Consider the following 17,252-nt stretch of genomic DNA (forward strand, 5'->3'; position numbering starts at 1 on the left):
GTACAGAAGGGAGAAGGGCCTTAACTTAGAACTTTGACAAGGAAGCTAAACACAAGTAGTAGGCAGACTAAAGAAAACCAAAAATGGAGAACTGGAGTGTAGGGAAATAAGAGTACTTGTCATAAATCCCATCAGAAACAAAGCCCAGGGGAAGGTATAAAATACATAAGTTAAGACCCTCATACTGGAAACCTCCACATTTTGAAGTTTAGAGTTCTGAGATGCATGATCAAACCCAGAAAGAAGAAGAAAAAGAAATTTAGCTTTCTAAAATGGGATGCATTTTTATGGCACACAAACTATATGCAAAGCACTGTGCTTCTGTGAAGGTCCAGGTCGCCTGAATTACCCTTCACGACCAGCTCTGCTCCATCGTGAAGTAGTGATAGTAAACTGTATCACAGCACAGCCCTAGCTGTTGCTGTAAACACAGGCTCCTATCTTCCAGAATGAATTCCAAATTCATAATGAGGATCAAAGTTAGGCCATATTAGCTGCTCTGTATTTTTAACCTTTGTGTTAAATTACCATCAAGGAGCACTAATTAAGATAAGAAATAGAGCTACTTATTTGTTTCATATGCATCTTCAGATTTCTGAATTATACATTAAAACAATCTATGACATCTGTCTGTGCTTTTCACAAAAGAAAAAAGCATAAATGCCTCAGGGTGCATCCGCCTGGCTAGGAAACAGATGAAAAAAATTCTGCAGTTTCTATTGAAGTACAGAAATATCATAGTTTTAAAGGCTTCACAAATAAGGCAAAGATTATATAAGGCAAAAAAATCAGTAAAATCTATGGCAAAACCAGAATACTTTAGATCTAATCTGAAAAGGCTGAGTTCCCTAATACTTTCAAAAAGGAGAAAAGCCATTTGGCAAAATACTTAACTTGGATTTTTTGTTTGTTTGATTTTGTTTCTAGGTTCCAGATTCAGAGATGTGCAACTGATCCAAATAGTTACAAAAGCTTAGGAGACAGCTTTCGAATGATTTTCCGCACAGAAGGGTATGTATCGTTCTTTGTATATAGTCTCTGTGTCGATGAGGACATTTTAATATATTCCTTCATAACACATTTTCTCATTTTGAATGATTTATTTTTCTAGTCTTAATAGGGGAAAGTATTTAAAAGGGTGCTTTCCTATTTTTGTATGTGTGTTTTCCTGACAATACAGTTGAAAATTAAATATGTATACAATAGAAACTACCACAAAAAGGATATTAATAATATCCAGACCAGAGGACAATTTTTAATGTGATATTAAGGCTTTTTAAAGTTCTCATAACTGGGGATATCTAAACGTACTAGTCCTTTCTTTCGATTCTTAGATATAATGCTCAAATGTGTTCCCTGTATGCATTGTAGTTGATGAATATTCATTCAAAACCTATCTTCATCAGAAATTAATGTGTCATGTTCGTTATCCCAGTGATTAAATAGAATATTTTTGTTACATAAGCTAAAATTGTCTGTGATGTACAGATTCAGTTAAAGACTCTTCAGCATAATTTTACAAAGGCAACTCGATTTGCTTTTTGAAGTTGCTTTCATAAGAGAGTTGGTTGCAAATAATAATTATACCAAAATGACAACAGAAATAATAATAACTAGTATATATTTAACCTCTACCATGTACTAGGAATTCTCCATATAACTCTTTGAGGTAGATTCTGTTAGGATCCATTCCAGCTGGGCAAGTGAAGAAACCAAGAGTCAGAGAAGTTAGTAATTTTTCACATATCTGGGAGATCATGAAGCTGGAACTCAAATCCAGGCTGACTTGACCCCGAAGCCCATGCTCCTAATCTCTGTAGTTCACTATCTCTCTTGACAGATTACTGGGGATACCATTTTGCTAATTATTTATTTCAGATAAATGTATGTCATTGATGTCCTTCTTTCCATGTCAGTATATTCTTTTTAACAACAGCGTAGTAATTTATTTATCTACATGCTGCAATGCATTAAATTAGTCCCTCTAATGGACCATTAGGTTGTTCCGAAATTTTCTCTATTATAAACAACAGTGCAATATATATTCTTATACTATTTTTGCACATTTATATATGTGTATATATAAATTTTCTATTTTAAAAAGTTGCTAGCTATAGACTTACAGGATCAAATGATATATACATTTTGTATCATAGATGTTGCCAAATTATCTTCCAAAAAGTATGTATCAATTTTATACCGTTAGTATTTGAGAGGTCTCACTTCTCCACACCTTCTCAAACACTGGACATGATCAGTCATTTGATATATCTCACTCACATTCATCTCCTATTCATAATCTAGTAGATAAAAAATAAAACTGTCTTAATAATATTCCTTTGATTGTAACTGGGATTGAGCATACGTTTATATCATTGGATATAATTTCTTTCATGAATTGCTTATTTGTGTCCTTTGCCCATTTCTCTTAAGTTAGAATATTTATTACTTTGTAGGAGCTCTGTATATATCACAGGTACTAATCCTATAACTATTACATCAATTACAAACAATTTTCCCAACTTGTCACTTGGCTTATAACTATAGTGTCTTATACCTTTCAGAAGTTTGTGATTTTTGCAGATTGTGATTTTGTGATTATGTCTATCTTTTCCTCTGTGATATCTGACCTCGATAGCATATTAAAAAAGAAGGACAAGTGGGGAGAGTGTAGCTCAGTGGTAGAGCTCATGCTCAGTATGCATGAGGTCCTAGGTTTAATCCCCAGTACCTCCATTAAATAAATAATAACAATAAATAAACAAATAAACCTAATTACCTTCCATATGAAAAAAATTTTAAACAAAATGAAACAAATGACATCCTCTAACCCCAAGAATATAAACTTTTACATTTGAATCTTTAATCCATTTTTTGAGAATTTTTTTAATGTGCAGTGGGGCATATAGGAATTAAATTTTATATTCAACTTGTTCAAACACCACTGGTTGAAAATCCATTCCTTACTCACTAATTGGAAATACCAGCTTTTTTGTATATTAAATTTATATATTTTATATATGTATCTCAACTAAATTTTCTATTCTGTTTCTCTATTTCCTATTCTGTTCCATTAATTTGTGTTCCTCTACACCAGTATCATAGTGTTTTCATTACTTTGTCTTTAGAGTATTTGGGGAATATGTAAAACTATGGCCTGTAGTAGAGAGTCTAAACTCCTTGCCAGGTGTATGGAACCCTCCCTAGGATGGCCCTCCCTTCTTCTCCAGGCTCATTCCCCATGCACAGATCTGTTCTAGGAATAGCAAATGTTTTGCTGTCCCCTAGTCTCCCACACTCTCATAGATCTGCATCCTAGTCCCTATTTTTGGAGGACCAGCTCCCTAGTCCACGTAGAAACTCTTCCTCATTCAAGGGTACCCTAGAGTTTCACCCTCCCTCACTATCTTATCTCTATCACATATTTTCTTTACCAGTCTTTCTTTCTTTGTATACACATGCTATATAAAATGTAGCATGCCACCCTAATTTATTGAACTTGTTTTCTGTCTGTCTTCCCTCTCCTCCCTTGAGAATGTATTTCCCTAAGGGCCAAGTCTCATTTACCTCTGTATTCCCTATGTCCGTGTTTGGCACTGGGTGGAGATACTCAGTAAATGCAAGCTGAACAAATGAATGAAAGTCATCACAGCAACATCATGATGATGCAAAATGAAAAAAAGATAATTCTTGCTATCAGCTGCTGCCTCTGAAGTTATGATACCGATCCTGAAGCCTGATTAAATATTAAGGTCACCTAGTGACATAGAATCAGCAAATTCTTGCTGATCCTCTGGCATATGATACCTAAATGTCATACATTGATCACATACCTGCATTTATGGCAATTGGGATCAAGTTTATTTTACCCAATACATTTATATAAATTTAAAGAAATCATGGTGTATTATATAGTCAATAATAAGTGTCTCTTCCCAGGAAAACAATAGTGTCAGTGTTGCCAAGTTCTATAAACTGTAACAGATATCTCTGAATTGGTTGTGGGAGTTCCTTAGCCAGGCTCTTCATTTCATGTGTGTTTTAGGAAGAATTTGATGTTTCTGCTTTGATATCAAGTAATATAACAAACATGCAGTATGTGTGGTCCTTGCACAGTAAAATTGGCCTTTTCCTCTGCTGTATGTATAATTGCTTCTAGAGCAAACTGACATTCTTTCTGTAATGCCTTTAAATCTGGACACGTTGTTAGTAAAAGTCAGAAAGCTCTAGTCTTAAAGATGGAAATATTTGTAAAAATACAAAAGAAAAAAGCTGCCTGTTATTTTTGATACAGAGCAAGAGCATTCTGTAGCCTTAAGTTAAAGGAAAGAGAAAAGAAAACCTTTTTAACAGATGCTGTGTAGAATTTTTTGTCCCAGTAAAAGTAGTTCTTTTTGATTTTTTTATTTAGCTTTTAGAGTACACTCTGCTTTCAAAGATTTTTTTTTTTTTCACTTAGGTACATACAGGCCCATTTGGTCTGTGGTCTGCAGGAAGGATAGTGCCAGTCAGTGTGACTATTAGCATATTAAGAGAATTCATCTCTCCTGGTTCTTTGTACCTAACCCCCCTAATCCAAGTTAAAGGTTTGAAAGCTAGTCCCTTCCTGTTGTTTAGAAACGTTAAAGTCTCTTACTACACTTAGAATCTGCGCAGATCTCCCATTTCCCCACGGTAACAGAGTGAAGTGGTACTTGTCACCATTCTTAGAGATGCAATTCTCCACCTCTCAGCCCAGAATTCACGTTTCCCAGAGACAACAGCTCAGTCAGCTGGGTCTGAATCCCCTTACTGCTGCTAAGATTATTTTTCTTTTTAAAAGCATAGATACATTGTACTGTTATTAAAGACAGTTTTTAAACCCAGCTTTACAAAGGCGAAATTAAGTTAAGAAAAAAAAAAGACTTCCAAATTCTGAGTAAGGATTTCTGTTATGTGGAATTGTCAGATTTACTTAACTTTTACCCTTTTGGGTAGGGTAAAAAAAGGCTGTCATTGTGGAAAAAAAAATCATGGGGAAAGAATTTGTCACTGTTGAGAGTACCCCCATCATCACCATGATTCTTCATCTTTCTCTGGCTTGACAAAACAAACTAACAGGTCCATCTACGTGTAATCGTGAGCCCAGAAGACAAAGATTTAGCCTAGTTGATTAGGTGCCTTCAAAACCAACAAGGTTCATTTTATAAACTCCCCTGGCAAATAGCAGCTGGTATCTCTATTTACCATGCGTTCATGCATCACAACTGACTTCCTTTTGCTTCAGAAAATCTGTTGAGAGTTTTTTCAGTCTTGTCTGTACTTATCATTCCTTTAAAGAGAGTGATTGAGCCTTTCACAGATGGGTGAGGGGATTTTAAATTATGCTAAAATAAAACCAGCACTGCCCACCTCCTCACTCTTCCTTCTCTGAAAGCACCTAGTAGCCATTCTTCCTGAAATAAAGAGGAAAAAAAAAAAAAAAGAGAGTTAAACAGAATTTAAGATAAGCTGGTGACATAGGTAAAGAAAGATGAGAAACTAGTATTTTTTTCTTAGTGTAACAGGGACCATGCTAGAGACTTTTTCATACATTATTTTCAACACAGCAGTATTCTCAGCACAACACAGCATCATTATGGCTATATTTTGTGTGAGGTAACTGGTGATCAGAGAAGTTAAATAACTTGCCCAAAGTCGAACAGCTATCAGTGACATGCCACGGCTTTTCCGTTACACTATATCACCTTTCACTAAACACCAAACACCAAACACCATTCGTTGTTTATTAAAGGAAAAGAAGACAATGTGGAAGTAGTGGCTGTAAGCCTCTAATTTTTAAATAGCTGTTCTAAAACCTTTGGTCTTCCTACCCTCAAATCACATAGCAATTTAGAACAGCTTTTATCGCTTCCTTCAGATGAAGTATGAGAGACCAGTACGGGTTCAATAAACCAAAATGTGTCGATTCCAAGGCAGCACCGCAAGCCTCTGAAAACGCAAGACTTAATCCAGTCGTTATCCCATCTCTTGCAGATAGCTCCACAGCTTTGATAAATTCATGATTTCCCATCAGTCTGCTCTCATCCTGCTTCTTTGTTAGTTTTCTTATGAGAAAAATTCTTGAGCATTGGTTTTGCTCAGGGCAAATAACTGGGAAACAACTAGGTCAGATTAAACTTAGTTTCAAATGAGAAACATGTTGATTGCTGGTGCCTTCAGAAATATGGTATTCTTCAGAAAGTATTACTGTAGAAAATATGTGGTTGCATTTGGGGGGCATTTGAACTGTGTTTTGTTTCACGATTTGTTTTCTGTAACCACTGATGCTGCCCCAAGTATCATCTTACAATCAGACCACTTGGTGATTATAATATTTTCTAGTTAAATGACATTTAAGGCCTCGTTTTATGAGCTCCAGCGTAATTGGCTAATTTGGTAAACTCCAGATGTGTGAGATAATGTGCCACTCGTTTAAGTGCCTTTCAGACGGCACAAATGGCACAGCCCCAGGAGGTATAATCACTCCCTCTTGTTTTCATTAAGAAGGGGAATGAGTGGCTTGTGACACAGACAAAGGAAGCGGGACGTCTACAACTCAGAAATCAACAACAACGCAACAACCTAGTAAGATTTGGACATTTTCTTTTTACAGGCCAACTCACTCCAAGATTGTTACCTTAAGTTGGTGTCTCGATGGGCCCGCCTTTTAAAAAGTGGTTTACCTAATCTAACAGGGCCAGGTGATTTTAAAGCAACCTCTGTAAATAGAAAGACCTGCTCCTATAGAAAACCCTCTAAGTAAAGTCATCTCTGGAAACTGTCTCTCACTCTCACATGGAAATGAGAGGAAGTATTGGATTTGAAGAGACAATGGAGAAGATAACTCCTCCCTTTGCCAGGAATTGTAGTGGTTTGAGCAATCAGCATCCTTACCACCTAAACCAAGTTCTGACCTCACAAGGCCCAGTAGTTGCTGCTACTTTTGTCTCTCTCGACCCCACTTTCATCCAACACAAACCCACCCATCTATCCAGCACTGCCAAGCAGGAGTGAAGCAGGTGGTTCTTGACATAACAGCTCCCTGGAGCCTCGGGCTGGTCCCTCTTATCTGACTATAGATCTGGTGGAGGTCACATGTCACTGAGTCGTGGGTCACTGTGGACTCACTGCCATTTAACAAACTCAGAGCTTTCACTCAGATAGCTAGAATTGCAGGCTGTATCCAGGGACCTAAGCAGATAATCCACAGTGTAAATCAACTGTGTGTAGATCACTGGGTGTTGACTGGGTTTGCAAGCTTGGTTTACCCAAGTGAATTCATCCTCTGGTGGGCGCCAGACATGCACTGTGTCTTCTGGGGTGAGTTTCCTAGCACCTTGAGTACCATCTCTCCTCTCCTTTCTATTTTCACCAAAGAATATTTTACCTTCCTGGTACCCATTGGACCTCCCCTGAGTGCTCCCTTGTTTTACTTTCTTTTGTTTCCAGCTTTATTGAGATATAATTGAAATGTAACATTATATAAGTTTAAAGTGTAAAACATGATGATTTGATACACGTCTATTGCAAAATGATCACCACAACAGGGTTAGTTAACACATCCTTCACCTCACATAAATTACCATTTTTGTGTGTGGTGAGAACATTAGAGATCTACTCTCCTAGCAACTTTCAAGTAATCAATACAGTACTGTCAACACATAGTCACCATGCCGTACATTAGATCCCTGCTCCCTTGTTCTAAATCTGCTCTTGCTCCCACACTGTGGAGTTCAGCCCTGGCCTGCCTGGGCTTCTTAATGATGGCATAGCAAGTGTCCTTTAGCTATAGGGATAAAAAAGGGAACAAGGGGAAAACCAGCACAGCAGGTGAGAGTTTAGAGGATAAACTATACCAAAACTATCTGGCAGGTCTTATAAGTAATGGGCCCAGGTCCAGAACGTGGCATTCGGTAGTCTGAAGCCATTGTCTTCTTCCAAGCCTTCTCCTGTTTTGGAAAGAGACAGAAGAGATTATCTCAATTCAGGCATGGACCTACTGTTACTATTCTCTAATGGTCTATGTTCCTTTAAAAAATCATTGAATCAGTGCTTTAGTATATTACACTCACAACATTTTAGTCATAAAATATATACAATAGCTTTTTGCAGAAAGCTTATGCGAAGAACTCTAAACTTTGATTATTTAGCAATTCAAGGTTGAAAATCAAATAAATGAAGGGTAAGGAGAAAGAATACTAAGAAGAATATTTTTTAAAAATATGGAAGATATGATATACTGCCCAGCCATTAAAAAAAGGATGAATTATTGACATTTGCAACAGCACAGATGGACCTTGAGGGTATTATGTTAAATAAAACAAGTCAGGCAAAGACAAATACTGTATGATTTCATTCATATGTGGAATATAAAAAACAAAATAAATGAACAAACCAAACCAAACAAAAACTAAAAAACATAGACACAGAGAATAGAGTAGTTTTTACTGGAATATGGCATTTAGTAGTCTGAAACCATTGTACTCTCCCAAGCCTTGTCCTGTTTTGGAAAGAGACAGAAGAGATGATCTTGGTTCAGACAGAGGGGAAGGGGCGGGGGATGGCAAAATAGGTAAGAGGGATCAACTGTAGGGTGACAGATGGGACCTAAATTTTTGGTGCTGAGCACGCTGATGTGTATACAGAAGTAGAAATATAATGTACACATGAAACGTATAATGTTATAAATCGAAAACAAGTAATTGAACCATTGAGACATTATTCGGCTTTTATATTTTACCAGATTCATATACAGTGCTGCTAAAGCAAATAGTTGTTGGTTTAAGCTGTACTGGATTGTAAAGTGGTCTTTACAATCAGGAAACAGATGATGAATTTTCAGAGTGTACAGAAAGCAGCATCCTGGGGCTTCAATGTCCCAGAGTTCTGTTTCCTTTTCTAAATCAGAAGTCTTTTTGTTCTGCTCACAAAGTGACCTTTAAAATGGTTTCAGCTCCTAGATTTCCCTCCTGTCATCACCACAGATTGCTAGCTGACAGTCACACTCCTTCTCCCCCAGCCTCTCACTAACAATGCTTTCTAACTTACTGACCGGCCTTTGGCAAGGATTTAAGTGTTGCCAAAGAGTAAGTGAAAACGTTTGCAGTGATGTCAGCCCGTCAGCAAGGCCTGATTAAGAGACCAAACACGGCCTCTCTCAGAGCACAGTGCTGACAAGAAGGAAAGGAGGACCAGTTGTTTGGGTGGAAGGAGTTGTCTTTTGGGAGGACTGGTGTCTCAGGTCAGAGACTGAGCAGATATTCTTCATGTTTTATAGAGTGTTAATGGGGGTGAGGGGACCCAATAGTCAATGGGAGATGTCTGTCTGAAAATATTTTCAGGTCTTTGTTTTAACTTATTCTGGATTTCTGACGGGCTAGATGCATAGTCACCTTGGGAGGAAAACTGTCTTTACAAAAATCAGAATCCTTTTTTCAGTGGTTGTTAAACTGAATGTTTTCAGATGAGAATGAGAGAAAATCTCCCAAAACTCTTCTACCTTTGTCTGATTCTTTTATTGTAGAAAGTCACTTAGGCATGATTTGACACAGACAAGGTTAAAGGAGTTAATATTTTATTCTTATCATTGATTTCAGGTAGTGTCTGTGATTTTGTAGAATTACGTCTTTCAATATACTATCTTTTTGGTAGGAAGTCCTCTATTCCTAGCCATATGCAAATATGATCTCATTTTATTTTCCTCAGAAAGAAAAAGGTCACATGGATTTTTAATATTCTAGAACACGGTTAAGAGGTTGAAAGTGTTGGATACATACATACCTATGCATACATACATATATTTGAACTAAATTTAATTATTTATAGTTTAGGTTGCTGTGTTTTGTCTGTAAATCCCATGAGTCAAATGTCATCAGAGAATCCATGAGTGTTAATTACAATTCGCTTCTACTCAGCATAGGAGTCTGTTTAGTCACTCAATTACAATGCTCTCGTCACCAGCCCATGAAGTTTTTGTCTAGTCTCATGACTCTCACTTTACCTCTCCTCCAGCTTTTTCAGATGGTTTGACACAGGAAGAAAGGAGAAGGTTCAGACACTGTTGTTATAACAGTGATTATATTCAAAGCCATTGTTACCATTTTGGCCCTTTGCTGAATGTGAAATGTGTCCACATATCTTACTTCACTTGATGCTTACAAGAACCCTGGCAGGTAGAGAGGTGGGGAGTATGATTTCATTTTTTTTTTAGTTTTCTGGTCAGAAGCCTGATGAGTAATGTGAAGGGCCTTGCCTAGCATTCCACAGCTGGTGTTTGTTGGAGCAGGCTTTCATCCAAGGTCTTCTGCATCCTGTAGCATGCTCCCTATTATAGTAGTATTAGTAATAATAGAAACAACATCTCAGCTTTACACTGTTCCCATTATGGGTTCAAAGCATCGCCACATATCTTATCTCACTTGACTGAGTAGCATCTGGGAGAGGTACAGAAAAGATGGTATGGTTGGTTATACTCTACAAACCAGAAATTTGCAGCGGAAAGGAATTTACTGCGATTCCCAGGATAATAGATTGGATCCTAAGATCAGCACTCAAATAATACAAAGGTTTGATTATTTTTTTAATGGCATCTTGGGCAAATGAAATTGGAATGAAAATGTATTCTGAAATGTGGCACCACTGTCCCATGAGACCAAGATAAAGGCTCTCAATCCTTAGGACAGAGCCCTCTCCAAAAGGAAGATATAGGATGCAGTTTAAGGTTAAGGCTCACTGCATGAACTAACTCAGTTATTTGACCTGTAGGTGTCTTTGCCTAACTCAACTTGAATATTGGGTAATAACCAGGAAAACTTCTTGAAACATGAGATAAGGCATTTAACCAAAGTTCCTTGGTTGAATTGTCAGATGGGATGGAAATCATACATGATTGCAATATATGTTGAAATATGTGGTCACCAAAACCTAGAGCAGATGACAGATATATGCAGTGGCCTTGTTCTCCTGCTGATAAACACTGTGTTCAAAACTCTCCTTGTCTGGCCACAGAGAACTCATAGGAAAACAAAGCCCTGGGTACCAGGAATTCTAATGTAGACACAGCTTCAGTGGTAACAAAAAATGAGATAAAGTGTGATTTTACACTTTATCTCTTATGTGTGGGATTCTAATCCAGGTCTCTCTGACTCCAAAGAGAAATGTTATGGAGGGAAAAAGTGCCATAAGAGAAATGGAGAAAATTATTTCCATTTTGGATAATGAAAAAAAAAAAAAACATCAAAAAGAAGGCAGCATATGAGCTTTGGAAGTCTTGGAAACTGTTAAAGAGAGTTTGTAAGTTTGTGTTAAATGAGTGAGGGTTTTTTTTTTTAAATTTATTTACATAAAGCCTTTCCTAATTAGAAGAATCAGGAACCAAAATAAGAGAAAAGGACATGCTTTGGTGTCATTACCATTTTGTATCCTTTACGTTTTCAGTGAACAGGTCAACATGCATTTCAAAATTCAAATGAAGTTTCCAGAAGTTGGCACTAATTATACAGGAACTCAAATTAAAAGAATATTGCAGTGTAATCCACTAAGCAATAGGACATATCAATTACTATTGACCTGGCTTCATGTGTAAGATAGACTATGTGTTAGATTACAGAATGTTTCTTAACCACGTGTTCACTCCTTAATCCTCATGATCTGGCTTCTGTCTTATTTACAAACTGCTGTCTCAGAAACCACCACAGTACTCCTATCCTCTTCCATAGAATCTGAGACACTCACTAATGATTACAAGATGTGCAACTATTTTATGTACCATTAGGAAGAAAAAAGGTTGACCATTAAATGCCTTGGAGTGAGAAGAAGAAATTTTGAATGACTTCTAGTTTTGGGCATGGATGACTGGTGATAGCCAAGTCATGTCATTTGCACATTCAGAAATCTTTGACGATTTCCCATTGATCCTTGAGATAGGCCACCACTAAGATGGCCCCAGTGACCCCTGCTCCCTTGAATTTATGTCCTTGTGTAATACCCTCCTTCTGAGCATGGACTAGGCTTATTGACTCTTTTCCAATGAGGAGAATATAGCACAAGTGGTGAGATGTCACTTCTGAGAGTAGTATATAAAAACCTAGCTTCCATCTTGGTAGCCCTTTCTTATTCGTCCTGCTCTTCTGGTGTCTTGCTTTTCTGTTGCTTTGAGGTCACTGCCCTAGGGAGGAGCCCAAGTGGCAAGGAACTAAAGTTATCTCTGGCCAATAATCAATGAGGAACTGAGGCCCTCAGTACAATAACAACCTGGAAAGAACTGAATTCTGCCAAGAACCGTGTGAGTGAGCTTGGAAGTGAATCTTTCACCAATGAAGCCTTCAGATAAGGCCTCAAGGACAGCTGACAGTGTGACTGCAACCCCTTGAGAGACCTTAGGTCAGGGGCACATGCTAAACCATGCCCAGATTCCTGACCCACAGAAATTGTGTGATAATGAATTTTGCCACTAAGTTCTGAGGAAATTTGTTCCACAGAAGTAATTAACTATTACAATACGCAAAACAAATCTGAAACCTTTGACATGGTATTTACTTGGGGCCTTCCATATCTGGTTGGAATCTTTCAAACTTTATCTTACCTAGTGTCATCACATGCATATTCTGTTCCAGCCCTTATGGACCAATTTTAACTGCTAAAACAAATTTTCCGTGCTTCTTCTCATGCACACTCATCAGCCAAGAATGGCATTTCCCCTTTTGTCCAGCTGTGGCTATTCTGGTCATCCATAAATGCCCAGCTCTTAGACTACCTTCTCTTCGATTTTTTTTCTCATTGTCCAAAATGGAAATTTTCTCCATCTTATGGCAATTTTTTCCTCCATAACATTTTTCTTTTTTTTTCTTTCTTTTTTTTTTTGTTTTTTTTTTTTAACATTTTTTATTGATTTATAATCATTTTACAATGTTGTGTCAACATAACATTTTTCTTTGGAGTCAGAGAGACCTAGATTGGAGTCCTACATATAAATTTTGGGGCCTTGGGCAAATTACTTAATCTCACTATATTTCACTTTCTTTATTTGTAACATGGAGATAATAGTATCTGCTTTACCAGGTTGCTAACACTAAGTGTAGGCTTATAAATACGCACACAATAATTGTTAGCTAGTTTCATTATTAGTTCCTTGTATTATAGCTAAGTATCTGTAACTATTCAAAGTAATTTAAATATTTAAATTTCTGGCCACATTAACATAGAAGATAAATATGGTCAAATCAAAGCAAATACCAAGAAAAATTTATGGCTCTAGTAGTATCATTAAGACCAAGACTTTAGAGATGATCATTTGTCTCTGTCTCCAGAAGAGTAGCATCTTTTAACACTCTCAGGAAGACAGTAGAATATTTTTAACAGCCGTGTGGTGGCTGAAGGTCAGGGGTTGGATTTTGGCACATAGGTTTTGGATTCAGAGGACTCACCATTAACAAGTGTTGCTGGGTGGTATTGGGGGGTTTAGCTAGGGAAATTGAAGGGTTGATGAAGACCCAAGTGAAGGGCAAACATTCTACTCCCATTGCTTAGAATGTGTTCTGTCTTCATCACTGACATCATGACAGTGCTTGACTGGGGTTTAATAAGCACAGAGACTGAAAATAATACAAATAAAAATCAAATATTCTGGTCAATAACAAAATGAATTAAAATAAAAGCAAAAGACTTTTTAAAACAGAATCAGAGGCAAAATAGGAAAAGGGGATCAACTGTAGGATGACGGATGGGACCTAAATTTTTGGTGCTGAGCACGCTGATGTGTATACAGAAGTAGAAATATAATGTACACGTGAAACGTATAATGTTATAAATCGAAAACAAGTAATTGAACCATTGAGACATTATTCGGCTTTTATATTTTACCAGATTCATATACAGTGCTGCTAAAGCAAATAGTTGTTGGTTTAAGCTGTACTGGATTGTAAAGTGGTCTTTACAATCAGGAAACAGATGATGAATTTTCAGAGTGTACAGAAAGCAGCATCCTGGGGCTTCAATGTCCCAGAGTTCTGTTTCCTTTTCTAAATCAGAAGTCTTTTTGTTCTGCTCACAAAGTGACCTTTAAAATGGACACAATACAGAAACTACTTTTTTAAGGCAAGAGAACCACCAAACAGAGCAGAAGTTGTGAGGGGCTAAAGACCTGAGGGAAGGAAGCCCACTTCAGTGAGCTTTACATTCATTCTGGCTTTTTCCACCCAAGAAAAAAATGTGCCCAAGAAAGCGACTAAGTCTTGTGGGAAGGACTGGGGAAGGGAGTTGAGACCAAGTCTTAATTGAGGAGAGGAGTTGGAGGTCGGTGTTCAGGGCTGGCAAACGGCCGGGACCTGAGAAGCAAAAATCCCAGAGACAAGGGAAACTGCAGAGAAGTGAACCCAAAAATCTATAAGCAATTTCCCCTTGAGGCATTTGCCAACTCCTAAGCTGCCCTTGAACAGGAAGAAACTCCAAGAAACCCAGGAAAAACCCTGGAAGTCAAGAAGCTACAGAGATTTCAGTAGCCCCATGATGCTGGTAAGACAAGGACTGGAGTTTAAGCCCAGCTGGTGGAAGAGTTCTGGTAAACAATCTACGTTTTCAGTTGAGACCCAGAGGGTCTGCTCCCAAGATAAGGGCAGTGCCCTAAGAATGAGGGCAAAATAAAGCACGTTGTCCCTAACAAAGTCTAAACCAAGCCCTCAGCAAGATGAAGGTCATCTGCTAGACTCCGTTTGCTAGGAGAAAATTGATTCTCTTTGGAGGAAGATACTACCCAGAGGCTCTTTGAATTTTTTTATGCACAATGTTCTGCATTCAGTAAAAAAAATTACAAGATCTTAGGGGGAAAAAAAAACAAATAACCAAATATCAGGAAAAACAGAGACAGTAAGTGATTCAAATTTTGGAATTATCAGACAAGGACTTTTAAATTTAATTTAATTTTTACTGTGATAAAATACACAAAAAAATTGCCATTTTAACCATGTTTAAGCGTACAGTTCAGGGGTGTTAAGAACATTCACATTGGCTTGAGACCATCACCACTATCCAGCTCTAGATTTTTTCATCTTCCCAAATTGAACTCTGTAACCATTAAACAATAACTCCTCATTTCTCCCACCCTCAGCCCCTGACAAACACCATTCTACTTTCTGTGTCTATGAATTTGACTACTTTAGGTACTTCATGTAAGTGGCATCATACAGTATTTGTCTTTTTTTGTGACTGGCTTATTTCACTTAGCATTGAATCTTCAAAGTTCAATCATGCTGCAGCAAGTGTCAGAATTTCTCTCATTTTTAAGGCTGAATAATACCCCATTATATGTATAGACCACATTTTGTTTATTCATATGTCAATGGATAGTTGAGCTGTTTTCACCTCTTGGCTATCGTGAACAATAGTGCTACAAACTTGGGTGTACAAATATTTCTTCAAATCTTTGCTTTCAGTTCTTTTGGATATATACACAGAAGCAGAATTGCTTAACAGACAGAGACTTTTTGAAAAACGGTATAATAAATATGTTCAAGAAAGTAAAAGAAAAGATGGGGGATTTCACCAGAGTTTTGAAATCTGTCTTAAAAAAAAGACTCAAATGGGAATCTTGAAAAATACTTAATGATAAATAAGAATTCAACAGGTGGGTTTTCAGCTCACATATCATATTGTCAGCATGTAACTTAACCATTTTATAGGTTCTTAAATATTAGGGACCATGTTTTATCCTATCAGTGTGCAGTAGTAGGTACTCATTATTACAATTAGTTGATTGAATAAGTACAGGAATAATAATAATACATGTATTTTTGGTGAGAGACATCACCAAATTTTTTAAAAACTCATTTTAAGCAACCAAAAAAAAAAAAATTAAAATTCACCAGAGGCCAGGCACTTTACTAAGTGCTTCACATGCTCTAACTCAGTTAGTTCTCACAACAATCTATGGGAGTGGAACCAGCATTCTTCCCATTTTACTGATGAGTCAACCAAGGTCAAAAAGTTTATCTAAGTTGGTCTACTGTTTCGTAGACTGTAGAAATTTGAAACCAGGTAATCTGAATCCAGATCTTTACCTCTACATTATTTAAAAAGAAAATTTTATTAAGAAACGTTGATCGTTCTGCTTTGGCTGACTGGCTAGTTGAAAATTTTAGGAAATAAGTGGAAAATTGAGAAACCAAATTGCATAGTGACATCTGCTAGGGCACGAAACTGCTCTTGTAACATGACCTTTACATTTTTTCAGATGTTCCTTCTGGACAGCAGGGCACTACTTAATATATCTTGGCATGGGCTGTGTTATACATGTTCGACATATAAGAAACACCACCATGATGAACAGAATGTCCCTTCTTTCTCCTTAAACCCCAGATTGCTCAGGGCCACAAGATACAAACCGTGGGTTTAAGGTTGACACTCTCAATTTCCTCCTTTCATGTTTGTGGATCTCATTTTCAGGATGCTGACATTTTACCTTTCCTACATCCCTGTCTTCACTCCTTCCTCTACTCCATCATCTGTCTTAAATGTTTAATCTTTTTGCTACACCACCTCAGAGCATGATGGCTTTTGATGGCAGATCTCTTCTCCTGTGATGGGACATTCCTTGGGGAAATCCATTTTCTTTCAGCCTTGGCAGAGAAGATCATGCATTTAGTACGTAGAACAAAGGGAGTATTCATCGGGACCTTAAGATTCCCGATATATTTGCCTTCAGCTGTCTTTTCCTCCAACTCTTTGTTCATCCAGGTTACATTTCTACGTGGCCCACATCCTATATTAATCTCTTATTTTGGACCCTCCAATATGAAAAACTCTTTTCTTTCTTTCTTCCTTTACTTTCTTTCTTCCTTTACTTTCTTTCTCCCTTCCTTTCTCCCTTTCTCCCTTTCTCCCTTCCTTCCTTCCTTTCTCCCTTCCTTCCTTCCTTCCTTCCTTCCTTCCTTTCTTTCTTTCTTTCTTTCTTTCTTTCTTTCTTTCTTTCTTTCTTTCTTTCTTTCTTTCTTCCTTCCTTCCTTCCTTCCTTCCTTCCTTCCTTCCTTCCTTTCTTTCTTTCTTCCTTTCTTTCTTTCTTTTTCTTTTCTTTCTGCCTTTCTTTCTTTCTGCCTTTCTTTCTGCCTTTCATTCTTTCCAGAAAAAAGAACTACTTGTTTTATTTTCAGACAGAATTAAAATGAACAAAATTAAAAGAACAACTCTTCTTGTGATATTAGGCAATCGTATTATTAAGTATTCTTTCATTTCTCTCTGAT

The 17,252-nt window shown here is 37.3% G+C and overlaps 1 protein-coding gene across 8 annotated transcripts in view; it reads left to right on the forward strand.

Annotated features, from left to right (window-relative positions):
• Positions 1–17,252, forward strand: part of SLC25A21 (solute carrier family 25 member 21) — a 421,620-nt gene that overhangs the window by 296,860 nt on the left and 107,508 nt on the right. For all 8 annotated transcript variants that reach the window (XM_074365611.1, XM_074365612.1, XM_074365614.1 and 5 more), the window contains one exon: positions 928–1,011. In XM_074365611.1, coding sequence (XP_074221712.1) covers positions 928–1,011 — 84 coding nt within the window. The remainder of the gene's footprint in view (positions 1–927; positions 1,012–17,252) is intronic.

Source organism: Camelus bactrianus, chromosome 6 (assembly GCF_048773025.1).
Source record: "Camelus bactrianus isolate YW-2024 breed Bactrian camel chromosome 6, ASM4877302v1, whole genome shotgun sequence".
Lineage (NCBI taxonomy): Eukaryota > Metazoa > Chordata > Mammalia > Artiodactyla > Camelidae > Camelus > Camelus bactrianus.